Genomic DNA, 26,058 nt, shown 5'->3' with positions numbered 1-26,058 from the left:
GAAACTGAATACATTCAAAATGCACTTGACATGATCGCCCATTGCTGTACTGGCTTTGCTTGTTTTGTGTTTCACATTTTTGTTGTGGTTTTGGGTATAAAATGCACCCATTTCATAAGTCTACATATTTTTCATATAACTCTACTGACTTTTAATGGAAATGCACAAATTTTGTGGTTTTGCAGACAAGGGGGTAAAGATCAAGCTAAAAAGGGTTCAAACATCAAACTGGGGCTGCAAGGTGACAAGAAAGGCTTGGGACAGGACCCTCGTAAGGACAGCTCCATAGATGGTGGTCACCACTTGAAGGTGATGTACCCTAATAAAAAAATTTTTTACCCCTGATGATACACAGTTTAATAATTACCTAATGAGATATATGTCCTTGTTTTCCCAAACGTCAGTTGGAGGAGCTAATGAACACGCTAGAAAGGACGAGGCAAGAGCTGGATGCCACCAAGCAGCGTCTCTCCTCCACACAGCAGTCTTTACAGGAGAGGGACACTCACCTCACCAACATGAGACAAGAACGCAGGAAACAGCTGGAGGAGATCCTTGAAATGAAGTTAGTGTTTTCTGAGATTTGCTGTTAGCAAAAATCAGATTGGCGGTCTACATTTTCAACCTCCTTTTTTAAAAAATGTTCTTGTAATTAAGCCTTGGATTAATTTCTTTTCTCAAAATGTAATCCAGTTCATTTGTTTTTGTCCTTCCCCACCGTCTTTATGAGAAGACAGCCGACATAGCACTGCTAAATTGAAATTTGATTTCATTATCAGAACAAAAAGTAATCTGAAATCCACCACGATGGTCACACTGATATTCAAAACAGTAGCCAATCTACCCAAAATGTCTGTGTAGGTTCTCAGTCATCCAGGTCATTGTAATCTAAGTTTCTTGAAGAGGTTTCACTTCTCATCCAGGAAGCTTCAGTTCTAAGACCAAATGGTGGAGAGTCCCAGTTTTTTTTAAAGGGACAACTCCCACTAGGGAATACCTGGGGCTCTCCACCATTTGGTCTTAGAACTGAAGAAGCTTCTCTGAAGTGAAACCTCTTCAAGAAACTTAAAATAGTCCAATAATTTTTCTTCCCAAGCTCCTTAAATCTACCCAAAAGTCAATATGTGCTGCACATTCACCCTGAGGCCAGATAATGTCCAGAGAAATTGCAGAAAAAAACACAAAATCTCAGACTCTACATGCCTTGGTTAGCTTGTTAAATGTTGAAGTTCATGACAGTTTGGCTTGTATGGAAGAGCCAGAAGAACATGGTAGCACACATCGTAAAAGTGCATCTTAAGAAAAAACTGTCCTGGACAAATGAGATCAATGTGGCGATGTTTGCTAATAATAATTAGCACAAAGTTTGACAAAAACCAAACACAACATATCAGTACAAACACCTCATACCCTGTTAAAGCACAGTGTTGGTGGGGTGATGATTTTGGCTTGTTTTTCAGTCGCAGGGTCTGAGCACCTTGTAATCACTGAGTCGATCATGAGTACCTCTGTATATCAAAGTATTCTAGAGTCAAATGTGAGGCCTTCTATCTGATAGCTAAATCTTTCTGGAGATACTACTGTAGTGTTTTATGTTGTTTTTCTTTCAGACAACAAGCTCTGCTGGCAGCAATTAGTGAGAAAGATGCTAATATTGCACTGCTGGAACTGTCTGCCTCGAATAAAAAGAAGACCCAGGAGGAGGTGCTAGCCCTCAAGAGGGAGCGGGACAAACTGATGCACCAGCTCAAACAACATGTTAGTACTGCAGCATACTTCCAAGGAAATTTCTCTCTGCCGATGCTTGTTGCCAAAATAAAAAATGTAGCTGTACAAGTCAGCTAAACAATTTTCTACAAGGTTATCACTGCATGACCACTTTGCAAGTTCAGAGTCATTTTTCTGCTTTTATTTCTTAAGTCTTTGTTAATTCCAGACTAGTACTAAAATGAAGTGATGTCATTATCATCTCAATTTGCAAATAATTTGTGGCCGTAAACATCAGAGTTGAATAAGAAGTCTGTGCCTCCAAGACTTCAGTTTTGCAGCAGTCTCAAATATTCCGTTTTTTAATTTTTTTTTTATTTTAAGCTAACTCAAATTTTAAAGCGTACAGCTCTAGTATGATTTACACACGTAAAATTCTGGCAGAGGCAATCTGGCCACTTTTCTGTCTCTAGTTTTTGTCTTATGTCACCTTGGAAGCACATAAACTGATCCTTGAACAGTGGATGGTCACCTGGAATCGTACTGTAGTTTAACCACAGACGGTATATAAAGAATGGAGGAAGCCTCTAGGCCTAAAGCCATTGTAAATGTGTCTAAGAGTTATACATTCTTTCTAACTGCCAGTAGGAGGTGAGAGTTGTTGCTCATCTTAATCAGTAGTTTTAAGCCTTATTTAATACAACCTGATTTTTATGTTATGAATTAGGACAGCGACAGTTACTTTGTTACTGACAAGTTGCTGCCATGTACTGCAAGTGTGCAGTCTCCTCACTTCTGCCAACTGCAGAGCGTCATGCACTGACCTCTGCCCTCCTCCTACAGACACAAAGCAGAATGAAGCTGATAGCCGACAACTATGAAGACGAGCAATATCATCCACATGCTCCTCACCACCCCCAGTCTCAGCCCCCACATGCTCCACCTCAGCCCCAGCCCCAGTATTCCCACGCTCCCCACCCTCAACAGACTCCATATCCACACGCCCCGCACCCGCAACATCCGCAACACCAACAGCACCCACAGCACCTGCAACACCCACAGCACCCACAGGCATCCCAGCAACACCCACACCCACAGCAGCCACAGATGCAGTACCCTCACCCTCCTCACCAGCAACATCCTCAGCACCCTCAGCCACCTCCCCAGCACCAACAGCACCCACGCCCTCCACAGCCCCAGCACCCTCACCAACAGCACCCCCAGCATCCTCAGCAGCACCCACATGGGCATCTGCCTCCGCAGCACCCTCACCCTCAGCACCCACACGGACCTCCGCAACAGGGGCCACACCCCCAACATCCACACCCTCAGCACCCCCAGCACCCCCAGCACCCTCAGCATCCCCAACACCCTCACCATGCCCAACATCCACGTCACCCGTCGCCCCACCATCGCGGGGGACCAGCCCGAGGACCCCCGCATGCTGGTCATCGCCCTTCCCCAGACCAGGTAAGATCACACATGTTATCTCTGTTATTAAATGCTATTTACAACATGTTTCAAAGGTCAGCACTGACGTCTTTTTGATATGGAAAAGTAAAAATGTCTTAAAACTCAGTTAATCTAATAACTGTGACCAACAAATGCCACAAGCTACATACTGTACTTGCATGTGACACAGATATCTGTGATAATCTCAGCCATGATGGTTAGAAGTTTGCTTTGACAGACTGTCAAATACACAGTAGCACAGTAGTTGGACAATAGATGCAATGTTAAAATTCTGTTGTAGAGAAATAGTTGTGACATTAAGCGAACAAAGAATTAACCGCTGACATCGCTCCAGTCACCAGATGTTGGTCTCAATAAATAAGACACAGTTTCAGTCCCTCCAGTTCTCAATGCTGCTTTGAATAAAAGCAACATAACAGCTTCTGCTGCTTTCTTCTCCTCATGCATAACGCTGCCAACGACAGGATGACGAGGAGGGCATTTGGGCATAATCCTTGCTGTGACAACCAAAGCTCTAATGTTGTTTTGAGGGGTGAGAAATATTTAAGACTTTCTTAATTTTACTTCTTTGCCAGCGGAGTCTGTGGTGTTTTGTAAAAATCTCAGCATGTTTGTCAGATTTATATTTTTATCTTTATATATCTTTGTATTTTTTTTTCTCACATTCAGATGATTCAGTCACTACTGGAGGAGCACAGCCATGCCATGATGTTGTAACACTACCCAACTAAATATTTATTACCTCCACTCAATCAGTACCCAGCAACGGGACCTTTTTTTCCCAGGAAGAGGAGGGGGAACTCAGGTGTGCAGGTCATGCATAGAGACTGACAGCTGAGCAGGTATTTCACCCATCTGGACACGCATAGACATGCTGTAGTGAACATTATATTAATTACACTAAAAGAAAAATCTTTCCAAACTGAAACTTCCACTGTCTCCTTCATGTTCTGTTTAAGGTGATGTGGGAGCTCTTCTTGGTGTGAACAGGACAAGACGCACTCCACTTCACACAACATTAGATATTCACAACTGAAATGGAAGGAGAGAGAACGATATGGAGAAAGAGATGTTCTGTGTGTGTCTAATTGTTGCTTGGACATGTGATTAACACGGGAGCACTGTATCAGAGGTTACACCGAGGTCAACTCACCTGTCTGTCACAAGTTCAGGCCAACGGCGCTCTCTTGATCCACCCAGCAGAGATCTCATGACCGTCTGTCAGCCCAGTATTTCTTCCTTCCTCCTTCTTCCTTTGACTGGTTCAAGATCATGGTTGTCTTGCTGACTGTTTCACCTGCCTGACTCCTCTGGCTCTGGTTGGCTCCTCCGCCTGACTCTTGTCATGGTTTTTCAATCCTCACTGCCCTCCTGACTCACCTGGTGACATCTGACCCCTCTGCCTGGCTGTCATGACCTTCGGCGTGTTGTAATCATCAGATTGTTTTGCTGAGCTATATTTTCCCTCCGTGGCACGCAGTGACTTCTTCCTTTCTTTTTCTTTTTTTAACCTTTTTACCTGCCATGTGTTTCTTCAGCATTTCTAAACGTGACATGGTGTCCCTTTACTAGCATGTTCCACACAGTCCAGATTAAGTGGTTTTAGGGTTTCTTTTGTCATTTCTTGTTGGTAAAACGAAGAGCTTTGATCTGACTGATGACAGGCTTGAGCCTTGCCTGCAACATCAAGAGGTCTCTGTGGCTGTGCAAGCAGGGCCTTCCAGTTCTCAGGCTAGTTTTAGCCTTAAGGCTGTGGCTGCACTGGATTTTATCTTCATCTTACCTCATTTTAATCAAAAGTAGTCAAAAAAAGAAATAAACTATGCAGATGTAAACATAGAGTGAATGCATTCCCATCCTTACTTAAATCAAGTCAAAATGATTTAATTGTCCAATCACAGCAGCCAAGGGAGTGGTCAGAATATATTGATCAGATTATTTAGATTATTTCTGAGACTATGCACCTATGCACCTCCTCTGTGTTGCAGGAATTTTTACTAATGGTGCTTCTGCTGGTGCTCAAACTAAACGGTGTGAGAAGACCTGGTAAAGAGCATCTTTTAGTCCTTTTACAGTAAAGGGACTTGATCCCACAATGGGCTTCATAAACAACTGTAAAGGAGTTCTTTGTACATATGATTTGACAAATGGGGTTTGTGATCCACAAACAGAGGCTAGGTCCCTCAGCAAATACTGCTACTATAAGCATCATTCTAGACTATAAAGAGAAGGCAGTGTCCAATAGATGTTTATCCTGCAGGTCTATTGGAGCCACTGACACACCAGTGTCTGACCTAGAGTATGCTCCTGCTCCCCTCTCCCTTGTACTCTTCCAGCAGTAGTTTGTGTGACCTCCCCAAACATAGTGACTTGTTTTCTCCTTCTCAACAAGGTGGCCTGTGCCTCGTAAAAACTGTACACATATGATAGATATGAATATATTATACATATAGAGAGAAATCTATAGAGTGTGTCTATATGTGGTCAGAAAATCATTTCAAACTGACAAGATACTATATAAATATATATATATATAATATATATGTTTCTTTTTTCTTCATGGTTATTTTTCTATCTGGCTGGAGGTCTGAGAAATGTCTTATTTAGAGCGTTGAGCGGTGTGATTTTCCTCTGATTTATACTGTATATGAAAACCCCCCTCAGCAGCAAATTTAACATTCCCTGTCTGAAAATACAGGACAGCCCAAATAAAAAAAAATTAAGAGCTTTAGGACAGTTTATGGGAAACAAAGAAGTGTATCCAAATCTATCTAGAAGTTTAGAAAAGGTGACATTATTACATTCCTTTCTTAATGTGAAAAACAACTCAGTTGAAGACCACTTTGCCTGTGGTGACGACTTTGAACAGCGACTTTATTTATTTTTTTAATTTTGCAGCTCGCACAGGTAGCATTGAGATTATGTCTGCTGAACTCAGCAGTCAGAAGCTTGCACTTGTGAGAGGACTATCACAGTTATCACCCAACCGGAGGTTTGAGTGACTCTGTCTGGATGCATTTCCTTCGTGTGTTTGTCGTTGTTGTTGTCTCGTAAGCCGAAGTGATGATGTATGTGACTGTGACAGCTAACCGAGTAGAAAAAAAAAACACACGCGCACACAAATTGTTACAGTATAGTGGAAAAATGAAGTAGACTGTTACAATCCCCAGTTCCTCTCTCTAACCCTCATAGTGCCTGTGTGTCTCCCTTTTATGGCCAAGTGTTGGTTGTTGTATATAAATGTCTTTCCATTTACTCATCACTCCAAGGTGATCTGTGCATCATCTTTTATGTGTCTGCTTCCCACCGTTACGGCTCTGATCCACTGACCAAGAACCAACAGACCGTGTGAAACCTTGCTGTTTGTGTTTACAAATGTTAAGATAAATCCTGACTTGGATGTTTAAAAAAAACAAAAGGGAAGACAATGCAAACAGACAGAGGAGCAACAATCCTCTCACTACACCGAGAGGGGGATGAAGTATGAATCCTCTATTTTCAGGTCCTTATCTACTGAATACTTGAAGTAGGGAGTTCTCCTACCATGAAATAGTAACATATGATTTACATGGTAGACGACATTTCAATTGTGCCCATGCATGTCGATTTTTACATAATGTGCCAACTGAAAGCGATGATGTAAGGATAATCTCCTGTTCTCTATGCAGAGCGATTTCTCTACTGTTGCGTCAAAAAAAGGTTTCGGAGACACCAAGGCTTAGAGGCTGGGACTGGTTTCCTGAGCTTAGACGCAAGAGTAATCTGACATTGCGCGTGGCAGATTTGAGAAGGCAAGGCTTCATCGGTGCCTAGAAACAGATGTGTAGAAAGACTTGAAAAGTCACCAGTAATTTTTGTAAACAGGTTGTTTTTGTTTTACTGCAAATCACTGAAAACTTTGGATTAAACAAATCACTGTGACCAATGCCAGAAACGCTTTTGTTTAACGGAACAAATATTATGTTTACTTTTTTATTATTCATTTTTTTGTATTTAAGTTAGCTTTATTTTTTCTATTTTTTCGGTGCACTGAACATGCCAGTTTGAGACTGTACTATTTGTATAGGTAAATGTTTTGAGGTGTACAGTAAAAACCAAGGAGCAAACTAAATGTGTCCAGCATGCTGAATGATTATTCGTGTGAACGTGAGCTAATCTCCCATAAAGCATCATTCCTCATACATTAATTGCATCTGCATCGTGCATTGTGACGGTGTGATGTTGTGTTTGAGAGTGATGTGTGTCTCACTTACTGTGTCCCCTTAGTAGACAGCCTGTGCAGTTCTGTGAGAGTGCAGCATGTTCTTGGAGTTGCTGGTGTAAATGCATTCAGAAAAGAGGGATGTGTGCGTGCATAACTGCAATTTATTTGTTTATGAGTGCGTGTATGTTGTTGTGTGAATGCACAAGATAAAACTATTTAAAAAAAACTGAACAAAAACAACAACAACTTTATAAAGAGAAAGTCCCTAAATTAAAAAAAAAAAAAAAGTGAGATTGAGTAAGTTTGGGGGAAAAAAAAAGCATGGATACTCTGTAATGTTTTGTTTTATAAAAACTATAGGAGGCTGTCCTCAGTGCCCCAGTTTGCTATTGTATGTGCTGTATCAGAATATTACTATTGAGTGTTGGCCAGCTTGTTTATATCCATCAAATAAAGGTGACTTTCTTTCTGTCTGCGTTTGTGATTTTTCAACTAAAATCACTTAAACAGTTGCTACTTTATACATAAACTTTGTCTACCTTCTTTAAGTTAAAACCTGATTTAATGCTCACTGAAGATGACTGATTCAGAATAACTGTATGTAAAGTATTTATTTGAGCATTTATACCTTGAAAAATGTGCACATGGAAAGCATTGAACATAACAGCTTTACTACAAATTTCCATACACCAACACAAATCAGGATCCTAATGAGGACACATAATCTTTCCTTTAGTTTGTGCTGACAGCAAAAAGCAAAGATGAAAACCAGCACAGAGAGACTTTGACTTCAGAAACATGAACAGGTAGAAATGGAGGCAGCAGCCTAACTGCTCATCGCTGCTTTTGCTACATGTTAAAGTTCAGGGTCTGGCTGCTGAGCTGGGGTCCACATGCCTTGGACCATTGTCTGTAAACTATAAAGATGGTTATGTTGGGAAATTTTAAATAGATCACCAGTTTGTGAAATACTGAGACCAGGCTGTCTGGCAACAACAACCTTGACATAGTCAAAGTCACTTAAATCATTAGCCAACTATATATTTGCATAAACGGCAGCTGAACAGGTGTACCTAAAAAAAAAATTAAAAAAAAGGGTGGTGAAAGCATCCTCTCATTGTATTTTGGCTGCTCCAAATACAGAGAAAAAAAAACCCAATCGTTGGTCATTTCTAATGCAGTACATACAAATAACAGCAGCATTTTATATGGAAAACTGGCCATGGTCATTACCTTGGACTGCTGCAGGAGCACAACATCAATGTGTTTGTTTGATATATATAATAATCTAAACACATGACTTTCTTCCTAAGCCTTCTGCTAAGATACCTTCTCCCCCCTTTGTTTAGATCTTTAGTTTGGATTCTTTGGCTCTTACTTGTGTAAAGTGAGACAACATTCACCGTGGTATTTAGATGTCTGCAGCTTCATTAATGTCCTTGTGAGAAAGATACTTGAGACCCTGAAAGTCAGTTTTTCCTGGGTGCCTGTGCCAATACTTTTAAAGATTTAACAGGTTTTACTTGAATCTCCGTAATCAAACTCACTAAAACTGCAATGTGCACATAGAATTCAAGACATCTGTAATTTTATTCTACGAAATAAGACGATGTTAGATACCACCAAATGCACTTCAACTCTTTAGCTGCTTAACTGAATCAACCTTTTGTAATCTCACTGCACAAATATATTTTCTTTTCCGTACTCCATAAGGACCATGATATCACACACTGACTTATGGAAAAACAATTTAAATCCATGAGTCTGAGAAAAATCTGCAGACTTGCAGAAGATAAGGCACACTAAATGTCACCCTCCTGAATCAAAAAATTTTATAAGCAGCATAAACTTAAAGTAATAGTTTATACACTTTAACAAACAAGACATTTTTAAAAGCACATATTATATTCCACACAATACAAAATAATGCAAAACTCCATGGCCACTCTAAGCAGCAGCGCATTGGTTTGTCCATTTCCTGTAAAGTTCTCTTTGCAAAAGTCTGCAACTCTAATGTCCCTTTACAAAGCTGTTTAACAATCGGTCGCCTCGATCAGAAAGCCAGTAACCCGCCATGGCTGCCAATGCTCCCATAAACACAGATGTGTAGACCAAATCTCCCTTTGCTGCAAGTGTTGCCAGAGCACAAAGGACCACCCCAAAAAACATCTGCTTCAGTATCTCCACCTCATCATCCTGGATATCCTCAAATAGACCTTTCTCCTCAAAATCTGCAGAAGGGTGGGAGAAAAGAAGAATTCAGTTTGGTTTCCTTTGAGCAAATTTTCTGTTCATGTATTTGTAAGTGTCCATGGTTAACATTAGGTGGCACTCACGAGGCAACTGCTTTTTCACGCAAACACTGTCCATGCGGATGAATCCTTCAGCGCAGTCACAACGGAAAGATCCTTCTGTGTTGGTACAAATCTCATCGAGACCATGGCAGGCAAGCACACGGTCACTGCATTCATCTATATCTGAGCAAAACAATAGCAACAGAATGGTCAGACTTTTTAAGCAGCTAGAACTTTGGAGCTCTACTTTTCCACCATGTACCTGCATCATTATTTTTCACCTACTTTTTGCTCTGTCTGTCATATAGAGTGAAACTAGTACATATAGCTAGCGATGCTTTACTGAGTCATTGGTTTGCTTTTGGTTCACATTTAATCATCTACTAGTATCTCCTCCTTCATAGCCTGGTTGCACTCAATGGTGTTTTTGCCTCAAGTTTTGTTGTTTTGACCTCTAATGGGAACAATTTTCTTGCATATTTTTTCAGTGTACTCTTTTCACTGGAGGCTGACATACAAGCTCTTTCTTCAAACACACCTGAGCTTGTCTCATTTTTGTGCATTTTGTGCTATTTTTAAGGCAACAATATTGCAAAAACACTTTTATATTGTGAGAAAGAATCATACCAGGTATTTTATTACAACACAATATGGCACAGGCCAGTTTTACAGTGTTCCAGCATTTTTGGAACTCATGCATATATCATGCACAAACTATTCTCTTGTATTTACCCAAACACTTGGATCCTGTCAGTCTGTACCCAGAAGCACATTTCCTGCAGCGTGCTGGTCCGCTACCCAAGCAGCCCACACAGGCCACGTCGCAGCCTGAGAAAAGAGGGGTCATTTCCTTTTTTTAATCCACTGCCTGCATTGCATTCTTAAGCTGCTGCAAATAATAAGCAAACAAGTGAGCAATAGGTCCAATTCTTAATTTTCTGCATGAGTATCCAACATAGTTTCTTTAACACCAACTCTAAGGCACTGACCTCTGCACTCAAAGGATCCTTCTGTATTAAAGCAGTAACTGTTTGGAGGACAGTTACCCAGCTGTGTGCCACACTCATCGATGTCTAAAACATAACATTTAAAAATGTAAAAACACCTTTTTAAAAAAATTAAATATATAAGTGATAATGTCTTGACTCCAGAAAGAAGCTCTGTATACAGTACCTACACAGATCTTATTATGGAGTGTCCATCCATCTCTGCATTCCTCACACTGGTCATTTTCTGGCCCTGAACACAAACTGCAGCTATCTGGACAACTGCTCACCTGAACAGCCAGCAGACTCCATAGACAAACACCCTGAAGCAGGTTTCTGTGGAGACTCTTCATGCCCATCTGGCCAGAAGATGAAACTATGAATTTGCTACCATGTCTTTACGAAATGGTGCTTGTGTTAGTAGAGATAAAGTGAGATTTATCTGTTTACTTCATGACAATATCAGTTATTTTCCACAATTATATTTAATGGTCTCCAACACTGCTTCACAATATTTCACACATAACACAAACGTTTTTGTTTTGTTTTGACACAGGTTTTATATATTAAAGTTTTACATATAAACAAAGGTTGCTTAAAAATACACAAAAATACTATTACAGTTCTGAAAGCTATATCAATTAACTGCTATTATCAACAGTTACTGGAACATCACAGATATATCATATCAAAGGTATTTGTTGTCTTATATGTTCTGACTGTTTTTTATTTATTGATTGATTTTTTTTATTGAACTAAATGCTGAAAAAAAGAGGCTTGTGGTAATTTAGAAATGATGTCATCACCTAGTTTGCCCAGTAGAGTGGTTACATTGTTTACATTGTACTCAATATTATCTGCAGCTGTAGCAAATTATGCACCACACTTGAGCAGAAATTATTAAGTTGCTATAAAGCTAATAAATTTTGTTTTACTTCCCGAAAAGTCTAAAAATGGAAACCTCCAGTATTGGCTGGGGTAACAGAATACATTGCTTAACACACCCTAATTAGGATTTTCCATATAAAGGATATTAACTTCTAAAATATTCTTAGTTAATTTATTTGTTCCACCACTGTTTGGTTCAATATAAAAACGAACATTAACATAAACAAACAAACAAAACCAAAAGAAACCGGACGTACTCGGTTACCGTGCTTCTAAATATAAAGTAGCCTTGATGCCAGTCTCTGGTTCTTCATGTTTCACGTTGAAAAAAAACCAACATATCAGCCGACAGAAAATCTGACACTAAAACAAGCAACACGACCAGCAACAAACTGACTCTGAAATGAAGAGTATTCGTTACCTTCGCGCTGCTATAGGGTGAAACGGGCAGAAAACTTTAAAAGAAGTGAATCCAAGACAGACCCGCTTGACACATGACCCGGCTGTTGGCTACATTGTGTTCGGTTGCAGAGATAACTCACACCTCCCGCGCGGGCGGAGCACATATCCGTCCCAAGACACCGCTCTTACGGAATGTGGTAATACTTATAACAAGTACTTCAGTAAGTCCTTACACTGGCCCAATAAGAGCCGCTGTCCTTCCAAAGACCAATCATAACTCGATGTGTTTTAGCTTTTAAACCAAACAAAAAAACAAAAACAGAGGCAAATATAGTTATAGACAGGTGTGGACAGGCTTCCGTGCACGGTTATTTTTAGTCTGTAGGAGTTACAGTTTTGCAGCTTTGACAATAAGACTATAATCGTTCTTGCTTTCAAAAAATCCCCTAAAAGACCAAAATGAATAGATCATCCAGATTTTTTTGCCGTTGTCTTTGTGTACAGAGATGATCATCTCAAGACATGTCAGGACTTAGTTTATACTGTCAGTTTGTATACACTGTCCTGGTACAGCAGCTGCTTCTGCTTAAGCAGATTTAAAAAATAAAATAAAATAAGGCTTGAAGGTATGTGGAGATTTAGAACAACAGATTATTGGTTATGGTCTCTGTATGGAATTTGTTGACTGTATTTGTATCACTTATCACTGAGTCGGGAGTCTTATTCTTCATTAGCATATCATCTTCATGGCAGCCAACTCTGATGAACATATTCTTCATGTACACAAAAAAGCAATACAGCTTATTAAAGTACATTTGGGTGATTTAAAAGATTTACACGATGATGCCCTCTTGCTGGTCTTGGTCCCTTTTTAGCCATTGGAGTACCTCACCTTCCTCCATATGATCCTCTCTCTGTCTTTGTCACAGTTAGCTCAGCTAGGAGAGACTGATTCTGAGAGGGAAGACTAAACAGTGGCAGCCCCTGAAGAAGCTCTGGTAAACACCTGTCTCTGGTGTGAGTCTCTCTTGGGTGGGAATCAAATTTCACCAGAACGAAACGTTTACCAGCTCTATCAAGGAGCTTGTCAGCTTGAATGAGGGACAGGGAGGCTGTGAACAAATCAGAATACGGTGACCACAGCTTTGGTAGATCATTTTCTTTGTTCCCCATGCTTTCGTTGATAATATCTTTGTTCCAGTGCATCCATTCTTCGGTTCTCTCCAAGGCTCTACGTGTCAGAACCAGCAGAACTCGGCCACCCAGGCTGTTAAGCTCCAGCAGCTGTGAATGCAGCCATGGCAGAGGCCCCCAATTACACTGCTCCCTCCTGCTCCACTGGTCGACAGACACACTGAAGCCCTTGTCGCTGAGGTTGGACCCGATCTGACACACCAACTTAGAAGTGGCATCATCCACGTCTGGGGGGCTCAGCAGGACAACATGACGCATCTTACCAACTTTAGAGAAAGGTAAGTCAGAATTGTATTGTTGTGGGTGTATGTGTATGTGTTTTTTAGTGAAAGTAGAGAAAAAAAACTCACTTTTTACTATCCCACCGTGTTGCCAGCTCCACACCCATCCTATAAAAGTAAGAACAGGTAAATTTAAATCACTGGATTTATCACTACATGGATATTTATCTCTTCACAAATAACTGATTCGCTGCACCGTGAATACGCGATGTTATTGTTAGACTACTAACGCGAAAAAGAAAAGGAAATTTTCAAACTTACCCTTGATAGATTTATGAAAGGACCATAACAACAGCACAGTAATGAAAGCCAGCAGCATAACAGCAGTGGCTAGGAGACTCCAGCGCCACCTGCCAGCTGCAACTAGGAAAAAATAAAATCCCTTTTCAGAAAATAGAAGAATGCTATTCTTTTACAATTTTTAAAATGTGACATGTACCTACCATTGTCATCAAAACAAAATGGACCTAGGTCATGTTCCATTCCCTTTACTCTCATCTGCACAAACAAATAAAAACAAAGAAGTTACCTCTGTTCAGGAATCAGGTATGACTAAGTCTATACATTTTGGAATACTTTACCATCAAACACGGCAAGGGCCGGAGGGGTACATTTTCAAACACAAATGTGTTCACCTGATGAAACAATTGCAAATCCTATTAGTTTATAAAATAGGGTGTTCAGCTAGACACTGTTTTATTTTATTTTTGTCTAATACAGATACATTGATACTAATATTGGTACTTCACTCGTTGCAAATGTCCTTTATTTTCAATTAAGAGCTGGAACAAACTGATATAGTGCATGCAATCCCGATCAAAAGTTTAAGACCACTTGCAAAAATGGCAAAAATTTTTTTGCATGATTGGATCTTAACAAGGTTCCAAGTAGCGCTTCAATATGCAACAAGAAGAAATGGGAGTGAGACAAAACATTTTTGAGCATGTAGTTTTTTGAAAACAACGCTGAAACTGAAACAGGCTGTTTTACAGCTGATCAAAAGGCCAAATCTGTCAAAGAAAAATTGATTCATTGTCAAATTCTGTCAGGTAATCACACTGTCACGGTGTTCTGAAGGCAAAAGCAAAAAAATGTTCCCTTTTTGAGTGTCGTCAGGTTGCTGAACTGCATAAGCAGGGTCGCAAAAAGAGTCTCTTGAAATCCATATACCTGACCGTTTGGACCAAACACAGGACATTGAAAGGTGGAAGAAAGTTTTATTTTCTGATGAGAAAAAATGTAACCTTGATTCCAACGTTAGTGGCATGACAAGCAGATCCCACCTGAGATGTTTTCTACACGCCACAGTGGAAGGGGCGCCATAATTGTCTGAGTTGTTTCAGCACTGTTTTCAATAAATTGCGTGCTCCAAAAAATGTTTTGTCTTTCTTCTTGTTGGATGTTGAAGCTCTACATGGAACCTTGTTAAGATCCAACCATGTAAAATATGATTTTTTTTTATTTTTTTACCATTTTCAGGTGGTCTTGAAAACAGATAGATAGATAGATAGATAGATAGATAGATAGATAGATAGATAGATAGATAGATAGATAGATAGATAGATAGATAGATAGATAGATAGATAGATAGATAGATAGATAGATAGATAGTAATAGTGAAGAGTCTGAAAAAGAGGAGTGCACGCCTCACTAGGCTGTATCACTTCTTACCCAGAGTCCCTTGATGTTTTGTTTCCATGCAGTGCCATTTTCCAGCTGTTGGCTGAAGGCACTCCTGCTTCGACTGTGTTTCTTAAGCAGCCACACTTTACCATCCAGCCTGCAAGGTGCAGACACGTTCCAGGATAACATTTCTCCAAAGCTGGTCATTTGTACATGGGGCTTTGACACGGTGATATTTTCCCATATGTTCTTTTGTGATTCATTTAGAGAATCTAGGGGAGACACATAGTGAGTTATGATGTCTACATTTCAAGGAGGTAATCATCCCAATTAAATAAATACACATTGCTCAAATTTTCTCACCAGATTTATTGAAGGGGCATTGTAGTGACCGTGTAGACCTTTGTCCATCCTCGTACCACAGCTATAGGACATGTGAATATGTGAATATGATAGTCATATAAGTCTGCATGGGACACAAGACTGCTGATATTAGCCAGGAGAAATCATGTAAAAGAGCTGATGATACCTGGAGACACATGCAGCGGGTTACGGAGTACAGTGGTATGGTCATCCTGTTCCAACTCTGCAGAGTAACATTTAAAATGGCTTCAGCGAAGAGTAGTACAACTTTAGTACAATTTGCCTAATTGCCCAGCTACTTTTGTGGGCAGAGGAAGACAATATTCACTACATTTATCAGGTTATGTTTATCAGGTAGTTACTTTGCAGTGTTAATGATTACTTATTATTATTTGCAGTGCATTTAATAAAGCAGTGAAAGCATTTCCTCCTCAAATTCTCGAATTATTCCTTAAACTAAATACCTTCTTCACACACACTAAAAGTAATAAAATTAGCTTCACCTACACCAGCCATCGAATATTATGATTGTATACTTATTCGTGTTTATATAACATCATGAAAAACTCCACATGATGAGTAATTTCTCCTCTGATGCGTTCTAATAATTTGAAATAAAGTGAAATTTTAATGCTACAGTTTTACTTGGAATGGTGTTTTTGCTTCTTTTACTAAAAAAAAAAGTCAAACCCTTTCCAACCTTTGTACAGAATATAAATGACAAACTATAAATGTCATGAAATTAAGGCACTGATATCACTAACCTGACACCTTCCTTTCTGCTCGTACTGGATGCACATCGAGGGGGGGATCTTATTCCCGTCTTCAAGCTGCAGCTCCACTTGATTCATCTTTGAGTTTACTGCAAATGTGAATTTGGGCACTGAAAAGAGGAAATCAGTGTCAGTTATTAGGTATGTTTTCTCTCTCTCTCTCTCTCTCTCTCTCTCTCTCTCTCTCTCTCTCTCTCTTTTTGTTGTTTTTTGCTTTAATGCACAGGGACATTGTTTGATTGTGTGTTTTACCTTGACACTCTGGTAAAGTTTTCTGCAGTTCCTGGGAGCACACTGAGAACAAACAGGTATATATGTCACTGTTGCCAGATGTGTAATAAGCTGTAGCTTTATAGTTCAAACGTAATTAAAAATACACACCTTCATTAAAAGAAGGAGCAGCAACCCTTTCAGTTATACTTGAGCTACGGACAATCAGGGAGATTTCAAAGGGAAAGCCATCTGACTGAGTAATCACCACTGAGATCTGTAGAAGTCACATACAGATCAGCGTTAATGAGACAAGTATGCTGGAAGTGAGGCAGTAATGGCAGTGCAAAGTACATGGGGTTTACAATACCTTTAGCTGGTTTTGTTGAGTAAGAGCTTCATTATTCACTGTAAACACCACCTTCTTGCACTTTGGCATGGACGCTTCTGTGCAATAACATACTGTCAATGACCCTGTGGTAACACAGAAACAAACGAAGGTGTGGATAAGAAAGAATTGAAACTTCATTTCCACAATAAGCCAGTAGTCTTATCTGTCAAGACGCTTGACTTATATTGTATTACTAACCATTAGTAACTGAAGCTAGTGGTTTTCACTTGTGCCACTGTTATCTATGACAGCGTTGCAACAAACCTCTGCTTCTTCAGATTGACTTATGAAAAAGCAAATCAGATGTAACTGATTTTTATTGTGAGCTAAATTGTTGTTTTGTTAGCCAAACACGTGTTCATTTCACACGAACCATTTCACAAATAAACTCCATGTTTGCTCATTCATTGTTCCAGTGATGATTCCCAACATGCCAGGACATGTTCTTCTACATCTCACTTGGATGGCTTTCAAAACACATCTGCTTGTATATCGCAGCAAGTAACTCTGACTTTCAAGTAAATAAGAGTCATTGCTCACTGTAGTGGCTTTCCTTCAACCAAGACAAAAGTTTAAAAATTGCATCACATAAAAAGGCACGTTACAGTTTCCTTTTGTTTTAATACAAGGCTGATGTTTGAACTTATAAGTGGATTTCAAATACCTTGTGAAGTGATCTTGTCTTCTCTGTATTCTTCCATTTCTGAGCCAGAGGAGCCTTGATCCTCCGTGTCTTCATCTGGATCGATGTTAAACTCTATGTCTATCACCAAACATAATGCACATGCTGTCTTGTTCGTACAGCAGAGCTTAAAATCTGGTTTTAGTGTCTGAACATCCACAGTGTTTTTGCTGGGATTAACAGGCATCTCATCTTTCATCTTGCATTTAGAGAGACCCTTTAAGGAGAAAAAAAATTGGAGGAAAAACATTTGACTTGTTACTGAATGAGCCTGGGTGGCAATATTTGCAGTTCTGATGACTATGTTATAAAACATAAAACACTCTGATCATATAACCTTTTGTCTGCTTTTAATTAAATGTTTAAGAACAGATAACTTGATTGGTGAAACAGGAAATGAAAATGTTCAGGGACATTATGATAAACTATCAATGAAAACTGTGTTTTATGTACAGGGCATGCCATTGTCGGTGTATTTAAGCACTGTAAATTATAGTACCTGTGAGCAAATGACTTTGTGGCTGTCATGTTCAAAAATCTCCAAGCCATGAAGTGGCATGTGTAGACTCAGTAAAATACACCAGAAGGACCATCCAAGAGCCAACATTCTTCTTTAGGTATCTGCAGCAGTCCTACAGCATTCTTCTACGCATATTTCTCTGAGGGCAACATTCAAACCTTGTTAAGCGAGTAATTTGGCTGCTTCCTGATCATCAGCTGGGTTAGAGATTGGAAGTTATACACATAGAAACTCTATTTGTACAAGGAAGGGAGTGAGGCACTGAGATAAACTATAAACCCACATATATGAATATGTGTTTCACATTTGTTTATGGTCTAGTCAAAAAGAGATAAAAAAAAAATAAGTTATTTTGTTTAACAGAATAACTTAATCAATACAATTTAGATCTAGCAACTTGACTGGCATTGGCAATCTTTGTGTTGTTAACAAATCCATTACAGTGTTCACTGTTAACTCAATAGTCCTTGCTTAAAACGCATTCAAACATGAAAAATAAGAACACTGTAGTATGACATTAGATAAGACAGGAGTATAATGACATAAAACTACAGCAAAATTAGTAATCTAATAGAGAATAGTCTTACTTTCTTTAAAACCTTGTGTTGTAATCCACTCCAAAGTGTGCATTTCTACTGGGTATTCAGCTCCACACCTTACCAAAGTATCCCACAAGTGCTTGAGTCATGTGAAAATTGCACCACACCGCACGTCATTGTACTGAATCAAGACAAGTCCCTCCCTCTCTCTCCCTGCCTCTCTTTCTTTCTGTTCCTGTCTGCAACCGAGACTCAGCAATGCGCATAATCCTAAAACTTCCTGCTCCGAATTCTTGATTACAGTGTAACCAACACAAACGACAAAGTTCAAAGTCCACAAGGAGGTTTTTTTCTGGGTTTTTTTGTTGTTGTTTTTTTTTAAATCAGAACAAGGTTCAACCTTTATAAGACTAAAGTATTCTTAAACAGTACACAGAGTGTTACTTTAACAGTTAACAGTTCCTATTTGGGTTTTTTGTTCTGTTTTTTTGGACAGCACTTGATAATGTGTTCTCTGTGCCTTTGTCAAAAATTCCTTGTGTTGCTGTTTTTGGTATACTGTGCCTAGATAAACAAGTTTAACACCTACTTGCATGTCTTTCATCCACTCTAATGCAGCCCGTTGAGTGAGAATTATTCAAGGAGGAACACAATGGCACACACCTTGCACAGCAGCTCAACTGGTTTGACCACATAATGCTTAACTAAACTCAAAACCGTGTCTGTCTCTTGAGAAGAAAAAAAAGAAGAAAAAAAGAAAAAGAAAACGTATATCAGTGTTTTTGCTTTGTCACTGTGAGACAATGGCACTGAAGTTTTCAAGCCTTTCTGCATTTACCATTTCATTTTTTGTCCGATTTGTTTTTCAATGCACTGCAATAATCAGAAATTTCCAGTTTAAGATAACATCTTCTCTTTGTTTAAGAACCAGTTAATAAAGAGTGAGTGAACAGTGAGGCATATCACCACCCGTGTAACCGAACTCTGCTTGTCCCTGTCCATGCAAGTTTGAACACTTTAAAACTTGTGCTGTGTTTATGTTTTTCAGTTTCTGCTATTACCATTAAAAAAAGCAGATAGCCTTGCTAATCTCATTTCTTTTCACTTAAACATGGAGTTAGCTTTCATTCATAATGCTTCAAAATTATTGCATTTAAACAGGTTGCCAATGTGAAGTATTTGTTACTTTAGCGCAGTGTAAGAAGTGTTCACATTACTTTCACTTTTGGTTTGTATCATGAAGAGACAGGTGCATGCAGAGCTACAAGCTGGTGTTGTTGCATTCTTTACATTGAAAGGACTAAGATGCTTGGTAGAAAGCACTAAGACAGTAAGAAGTATATAAATAATACCTTTTTTACTGTCAATTCTGTGCAAAGGAGTAATGTTGGAAGGTAAAGTGGCACCACACATTTTCTACTGAGTAATTACCGTTATTGCAAATCTTGATATATATATATATATATATATATATATATATATATATATATATATATATATATATATTTCAAGACATTAAATACGAGGTTATACGAGTCATTCATATAAACCTTTTTTTCTGTTAATGTTGGTAACAGGTAGAAAAGTATGAAGGAGCATTAGTAATATATTAGTAATATATATTATTGATCATATTGATCATTATTGAGAATACATTTGGAATTTCTTCCACAGTTTTCCGTCTGACTTTCTATGCCATCTTTTTAATGTCCTTAAAGTCCTCTCCACACTCTGTTTATGTGCTAAGAAATAACCTCCTTCTTACTAAAACCGATTCTGAAGTACGATCTCATTAACCCAACTACACAAGACGTTTTGCAGAGGGTAAAGCAGCCATGACAGTTTGCTTGATACAACAACTGTAACATTCAGATTTCTTTTTCTCAAAATAGAATTACAACTTTAATCTTGAAACTTCAATTTTATTCTCAAAATGATAAATAATATTTTTCTTCTTAATGTGGCCTAATACTCCATCATAGGAAAGACATTTTCCTCATAACAAAGAAAACTCTAGTCTAGGTGTTGGAGTAAAAAACCTTAGTAAACAGAACCAATCAGTGCAAAGTTTAAAAAGACTGAAGAGACTGCTTAAACTTTTCTTTAGGAGTTAGATATGTCACTGTATTTCTTGGTCAGTCTTGGACACATCACCCAGTTTGGACTGGTGTGAATAAGTGACCAACGAACTAAATAAGGCCACACATTCTAAGGAGGAGAGGCCAGGGCCCCCTATAAAAACATGGAGGCTCCAGTCAACATAACATAACAACACAAATAAAATAGCCTCTACACATTTAACAGAATATTCATGCTCACAGTATTCAAGTTAAAGTTGACAGATTATATGAGTTAGGCTGTATGTTATATAACATATATGTCATGGTTCTATTGTGAACCAAAGTCTAACGTTTTGTTAGACTTTGGTTCCACTCCACTGATTAAAATAGCTGCCTTTCCGCACCAGTTGTGGTAGAGATGCATGCTGGGAATTTTTTTATTTTTTATCTTAACTTAATCTCAGTCATTTGTGCAAAATGTCCTTTAACCTGTTGTCATCAAATATGTAGGAGCTAAGATAAGGCATATTAGAATATCTTGAAAGTAAGAAGATGAAAGACTACTCCATCCCATTTAGTACTTTAGTTTTCTTTATATGCAGTTTTATTTTAAACTGTAAATCTGAGCATTATATATACATATGTTTTGGGAAACTATAAACAATGACCAAAAGGTAATAATAACAGTAAAAATTATAACAATTTATTTAGTAGTTGCAGTATTAGAAGTACTCATCATTTAAACTTGTGTTTAATTTTCCTAAGACTTCTAAACTGGTCCATTGTTTGAGTTAGGTGCCTCCTTATGCAGGAATAGGTCAGTGTTAAGTGGCTATAGAAAATATAACAAAAAAAGCATTTCTTTGAAAATAGTCAAGTAATACTGGACATAAATGAGCGAAAAAGGAGCCAATGTCCAAAGGAAAACTTTGAAACTTCAAAAAACCCAGTGAACCGTTGCTATTAATGTTGAAAATTTACAAGAAAGTCTAGCTCTCTCCTTGAAAAGAAAATACAAAGAAACAAGGGTGGCTCGAATGTGTTTTGAATTTCTTGTACATCAACCTCCCCAGCAGGAGGGGCTTATAGCTGTTGTACAGAAGAGCTCGCAAACAAAGTTAGGGAATAGTTTGGATTCTTTATTCATTCGCTTGATATCCATTCCATAAACTGTTCTGAGGAAGTCATGAAATTATGCAAGAAAAATAACAGCATTATATTTGTCAGAGATCCTTGAATCAAGTCAGCCTCATTACATGTCATTTGCAGTTTGAGGCTAAAGACAAAACAGAAGAAATGTTTTAAAAAGTTTTCTCTCTCAATGTTCTGGTACTTAACCAGGATTCAGAAATATTTGAAATTGTTATTTATAAGCAAACCTTCTACAATCCAACTCTCTTCCAGATCAGCCAGCAAAGCTGATTAACATTTAGCTATAACAATATGATTACTGTAGTTTAAACTTATAAAATTAATTTTTTTATTTTTCAACGAATTTAAAAAAATAAAGGTGTAGAAGTATGCCTGTTATTGTCATGTCAACTGCATTTGTGTCATTTTGGACGCTATGTTAATGGCAGATGGTGGTAATCATAAATCCTGATTTATGTATGTTATTTTTAATTGGTAATGCTGTCTGACACTAGATCCACATTCACAGTTATATTTCTACATGTTGGAAACAGATGGAAAGAAAGTTTCCACAATATATGTTTTTGCCTTGTTTTCCTTTTAAATTAAAGATTTTTCAAATAAATCAACATATTTGCCAGTTAAAGCTGTGTAATGACAAACTGGAACAGTGGTCTCTGCAGGGCAGAGTCAGCAGACGTGAGCCAACACTTCATTGTGACAGGAGAAGCAAAGCTGTAGTCAACAACCATCTCCCTACAAAAGAAAGAATAAAGAGATCATTAATCTTTGTAGAAATGGCTGGATTCTAAAGCAAAACAAAAACATAAATACAAAAAAGAAAAGAATATATACCCAGTAACGTCTGCCTCCTGGTTTTTAATCTTTAGTTTTCTGACAGGAGCTTGCTGTACCTCCTCATAAACTGCAGCCTCTACAGCTGGAAAGAGAGAGTGAAGCAACATTGAAAACCAATGCAGCAAGGACACAAACACACACAGCTTTTCACTCACCTAAAAGTCCTTCAGCATTGTTGTCCGAGGGACGCTGTCTTAAAACTGGCCAAAGGATTTTTGGACCATTGTTCTCATGAACTATGATGACCATTCGCATGTCTCCAGTGGCAACGTCTATTTCGTTGTTGCGCACAATCACTGTCACACTGGAAAAACATGGAGTTACTCAACTTTTTTTTAAAGCTGTATAAAGCACCTGCACAGATCATGCTACTTGGATGAATTTAGCCTGCTCTGATTAAACAGCAGTGCAGTGCATAAAGTACAGGGACTTTAATGTTAGCATCTTTTGTAAAAGTGAATTTATGACAGTGAATTCATGACAAACTCTACTTCATGTCTGCCCCTGCCATTTTCATTCTGTACTTCAGTTCATGGCCTGAACAAATAATTATTTGCATCCATCAATGCATTTTCTTCCACTTATCCATGATAGGAGCTGGAGCCTATTCCTGAGAGTTGGGGTACACCCAGGATAGGTCCTCAGTCTGACACAGTGCTGGCTTGGTTTCTAATAAGTAAACTTAAGTCTGTAAATAAATATAAGTGTATGGCTTGTAGTCTACCTCAGCATAAAAAGTGAAGATCTGTATGCACTCGTCTGCCTGTATTCTCGTGCATTTGGGCTTTACTCAAATCCACTCATGTGAGAAACAATCATGTTCCTGCTTTCGCTTTCCTTTTCTGAGCCAGCTAATCTCTGTTCTGTGTGTTTTAAATCTCACAGCCTCTTATCATTTTGCTTTTCGGACTCCTTCATGTGACCCACCTCTTCCAATTGCTTTACCTCATCCACCATTCGCATGTACCCTCCTAACATTGACTCTGATCTGTTACACTATGTCTAATCACCAAATAGCTTATAATTCATACTCTTTACTTATAAATCTTACCGGTGCTTTCAAACGATCTGTCCTTACTAAAATCATATCCCATCTGTTCAATAATCAACACAAAATAAAAAACAAACTTTTTAGGGGTTTCAGCCTCAGAGATGTCAGCTAACATATATAGGTGCTGAGAGAGACAGTCTTCTCATGTAAATCTTGGTAACACAGGTGAATAAGGTCACACATCTGTGCTTAAAGCTGAGAGCACGAGTCTCGACCATGATAATACAACATCACCTTCCAGCTGTAATGCGATCCTGTCCAGTGTAATATGTCACTGTCTGTCCATCTCGTACAGTGACCCAGTTGGTGTCGATCTCAACATGTTGGCTGTCTTTGACGTGTATGAAAATTCTGCTGAAGCCTCCATTTGTAACTGAATCAAGCTCACCATTTACAGACAGTTCTAGAAGAAAAGAGAAATGCTCATCTTATACCACAAACTGGAGTTTTCATATGAAAAATAACAATGGGGAAGAAAAATATTCGTTTATATTACACTGAAAAGAAAAAAAAAATTAGGATGGAAAAAGCTAACACTACTGACCCCTGCTGGGATAGTGAAGAAGTTTAAGGCGGACAGGTCCACTGACATCAAAGCATAGTGGAACAGTCTGGTTCTCAGCTTTTAGCAAAAACCTGTGGAGTACAGGAACTAGAGATACAGAGGTACACAGTGTTAGAACATTTTTAGTGAAATTAAATATTCACCCCAGGTTTTCTACCCAAAATGTGCTTTATAACCCCTGAGCCAGGAATCCAAAAAATACACATTTGTTCATACATACTATGCAGAGCCTGATTTATATAACATATTATTCTTACAATTTTGTTTGCTTTTCTTTTTGTTTTATGGTTAATGAAGAGATTTGAAAAACAGCCCATGTTTGGAGTTTCCTTCCAGAAAAAAAGTATGTAATTTGCTGCATATCTGAGTACATCATGGGTTGTTTGGAACTTGCAATACAAAAAAAGCAAACAAACAAAAGAAACCAAACCAAAACAATTACTATTATTTTTTTTATCAACCTGAATGACATCAAGGCAATACAATACCATCAGTGGCTTCCAGAGTAGTAGTATCACGTGAAAGATGAACAACAGCAGGTTGGACATCAGGGAGAACAACTGTAAATACATTTAATCACATACACTAATATTTTAAGTCTTTATGTTGCATATTGAGTTTATAAACACATCCTGATACTAACCACTGCTTTAAATAAATAAATAAAGACACGTATATATTGAGTCTCACAACTCAGTGTCAGTCTGTAAACATAGTTTGTACATAAATTCTAATTTTTGCACTTCAAGTTGTTAGAAATGTTGTTGACAAACATTATCAAAGACAGCTCCTACACTGGTTTTGACCTGTTCAACCTGCTTCACTCAGGGAAACACTACAGATGCAGCGTAAATAGTTTCTTCCAAAAAGCCATAACCACGCTGCACTGACAATACAATACCACCTCCCAATCCAAGGACTACCCTCTACACCCAGACTACACTCTTTACCATCACTACTGTGTAATATTTAATTAATTTAATACTGTTCATATGTATATAGTGCTGCAAAACGGTTTCTTTTCCTACATGTCTGCACTGAGAAGGAGATGCTCTGTATCTCATTGTGCATGTGTACAGTGACAATAAAAAGCATTGTATTCTATTCTATTACCCCACAAATGCAAAACCTGATAGTACATATGAATTCATATAAAAGCTTTGAATGCTTCACTAGAAGAACAGATGTTAGGAAACCCAGTAAAATTACGCATTAAAACTGTGCACACAGGTTTTTTGGGTAATTACCAATACTGTTAATCTAAAAATAAACAGTAACATATAAGAAGGAAATATCTGTTTTTATTATATACTTTTGTATGTTTTTGTAAGAGTACATTTGAAAATTCAGGGATAATATTAATGATTATATTTTAGCATTAACAATATGCTTAGGCTGCTGCCCCCGCGACCCGGCCCCGGACAAAGCGGATGAAAATGGATGGATGGATGGCATTAACAATATGATTTTGATTAAATAGCTTGTATATACTGTTGGATTAATTATTCCACCCCCCCCCCCCAAAAAAAAAAAATACAAAATTGGTAGTTACCAATACTGTTAATCTAAAGCAGCAGTTACATAAACCTTGCATTGGGTGATCTAATAAATTTGTTAAGCACTTCACCTGCTCCAGGATGTCCACTCTCTCCTCTCTCTCCTCTGGGGGTGTGCTGTTGCATGACTAAAAATAAACAGTAACATATAAGAAGGAAATATCTGTTTTTATTATATACTTTTGTATGTTTTTGTAAGAGTACATTTGAAAATTCAGGGATAATATTAATGATTATATTTTAGCATTAACAATATGATTTTAATTAAACAGCTTGCACATACTGTTGTATTAATTATTCCAATAAA

General features: G+C 38.3%; 4 protein-coding genes across 9 annotated transcripts in view; 1 reads left to right on the top strand and 3 right to left on the bottom strand.

The window, feature by feature from the left end:
• The window catches only part of erc2 (ELKS/RAB6-interacting/CAST family member 2), a 45,591-nt gene extending 41,605 nt beyond the window's left edge, over positions 1-3,986 (top strand). For all 3 annotated transcript variants that reach the window (XM_085406695.1, XM_085406693.1, XM_085406694.1), the window contains 6 exons: positions 186-309; positions 405-565; positions 1,611-1,758; positions 2,551-3,177; positions 3,645-3,712; positions 3,850-3,986. In XM_085406695.1, coding sequence (XP_085262821.1) covers positions 186-309; positions 405-565; positions 1,611-1,758; positions 2,551-3,177; positions 3,645-3,671 — 1,087 coding nt within the window. In that variant the 3' untranslated portion in view covers positions 3,672-3,712; positions 3,850-3,986. The remainder of the gene's footprint in view (positions 1-185; positions 310-404; positions 566-1,610; positions 1,759-2,550; positions 3,178-3,644; positions 3,713-3,849) is intronic.
• Positions 3,987-7,990: 4,004 nt separating this feature from the next.
• Positions 7,991-12,103, bottom strand: creld1a (CRELD disulfide isomerase 1a). 3 transcript variants are annotated; one of them, XM_085406692.1, is made up of 6 exons: positions 11,974-12,103; positions 10,852-11,075; positions 10,668-10,751; positions 10,411-10,506; positions 9,721-9,861; positions 7,991-9,615 (listed from the first exon to the last, which is right to left on the bottom strand). In XM_085406692.1, the coding sequence occupies exons 2-6, from the start codon at positions 11,021-11,023 to the stop codon at positions 9,395-9,397; spliced, it is 714 nt and encodes a 237-aa protein (XP_085262818.1). In that variant the 5' UTR covers positions 11,024-11,075; positions 11,974-12,103; the 3' UTR covers positions 7,991-9,394. The 3 variants fall into 3 exon arrangements, with proteins under 3 accessions (XP_085262818.1, XP_085262817.1, XP_085262816.1); XM_085406691.1 differs by having other exon boundaries at positions 10,852-11,023; XM_085406690.1 differs by lacking the exon at positions 11,974-12,103 and adding an exon at positions 11,810-11,949 and having other exon boundaries at positions 10,852-11,023.
• On the bottom strand, positions 11,131-18,728 carry LOC146670013 (uncharacterized). The gene is made up of 15 exons (XM_085406689.1): positions 18,579-18,728; positions 17,971-18,130; positions 17,454-17,688; positions 16,769-16,872; positions 16,570-16,675; positions 16,441-16,482; positions 16,180-16,298; positions 15,582-15,638; positions 15,416-15,476; positions 15,101-15,324; positions 14,011-14,064; positions 13,873-13,927; positions 13,691-13,792; positions 13,499-13,537; positions 11,131-13,414 (listed from the first exon to the last, which is right to left on the bottom strand). The coding sequence occupies exons 2-15, from the start codon at positions 18,076-18,078 to the stop codon at positions 12,843-12,845; spliced, it is 1,878 nt and encodes a 625-aa protein (XP_085262815.1). The 5' UTR covers positions 18,079-18,130; positions 18,579-18,728; the 3' UTR covers positions 11,131-12,842.
• A 2,845-nt stretch (positions 18,729-21,573) lies between these two features.
• LOC146670012 (inter-alpha-trypsin inhibitor heavy chain H3-like) overlaps positions 21,574-26,058 on the bottom strand; it is a 29,799-nt gene continuing 25,314 nt past the window's right edge. Inside the window, exons 18-24 of one of the 2 annotated variants that reach the window (XM_085406683.1) lie at positions 25,823-25,879; positions 24,684-24,755; positions 24,175-24,282; positions 23,865-24,033; positions 22,735-22,883; positions 22,577-22,661; positions 21,574-22,477 (exon numbers count right to left, since the gene is read on the bottom strand). In XM_085406683.1, coding sequence (XP_085262809.1) covers positions 22,363-22,477; positions 22,577-22,661; positions 22,735-22,883; positions 23,865-24,033; positions 24,175-24,282; positions 24,684-24,755; positions 25,823-25,879 — 755 coding nt within the window. In that variant the 3' untranslated portion in view covers positions 21,574-22,362. The remainder of the gene's footprint in view (positions 22,478-22,576; positions 22,662-22,734; positions 22,884-23,864; positions 24,034-24,174; positions 24,283-24,683; positions 24,756-25,822; positions 25,880-26,058) is intronic. The other variant, XM_085406684.1, reaches the window with a different exon arrangement.

The sequence above is a fragment of the Rhamphochromis longiceps genome, linkage group LG5 (assembly GCF_057381845.1).
Source record: "Rhamphochromis longiceps isolate RC_006_pf linkage group LG5, R_longiceps_female_GT1.1, whole genome shotgun sequence".
In the NCBI taxonomy this organism is placed as follows: Eukaryota; Metazoa; Chordata; class Actinopteri; order Cichliformes; family Cichlidae; genus Rhamphochromis; species Rhamphochromis longiceps.
This window is presented reverse-complemented; position numbering and strand designations above follow the sequence as displayed.

Excerpts from the sequence above, each read along its gene's own strand:
- LOC146670013 (XM_085406689.1), bottom strand. The coding sequence starts at position 18,078 with ATGTTGGCTCTTGGATGGTCCTTCTGGTGTATTTTACTGAGTCTACAC. Across the intron at positions 16,299-16,440 it reads AACTTTACCAGAGTGTCAAG|TGCCCAAATTCACATTTGCA; the intron begins GTAAAACACACA and ends TCCTCTTTTCAG. Across the intron at positions 15,325-15,415 it reads ATGCCCCTTCAATAAATCTG|ATTCTCTAAATGAATCACAA; the intron begins GTGAGAAAATTT and ends TGTCTCCCCTAG.
- creld1a (XM_085406692.1), bottom strand. The coding sequence starts at position 11,023 with ATGGGCATGAAGAGTCTCCACAGAAACCTGCTTCAGGGTGTTTGTCTA. Across the intron at positions 10,507-10,667 it reads AGGATCCTTTGAGTGCAGAG|GCTGCGACGTGGCCTGTGTG; the intron begins GTCAGTGCCTTA and ends CTCTTTTCTCAG. Across the intron at positions 9,862-10,410 it reads GACAGGATCCAAGTGTTTGG|ATATAGATGAATGCAGTGAC; the intron begins GTAAATACAAGA and ends TGTTTTGCTCAG.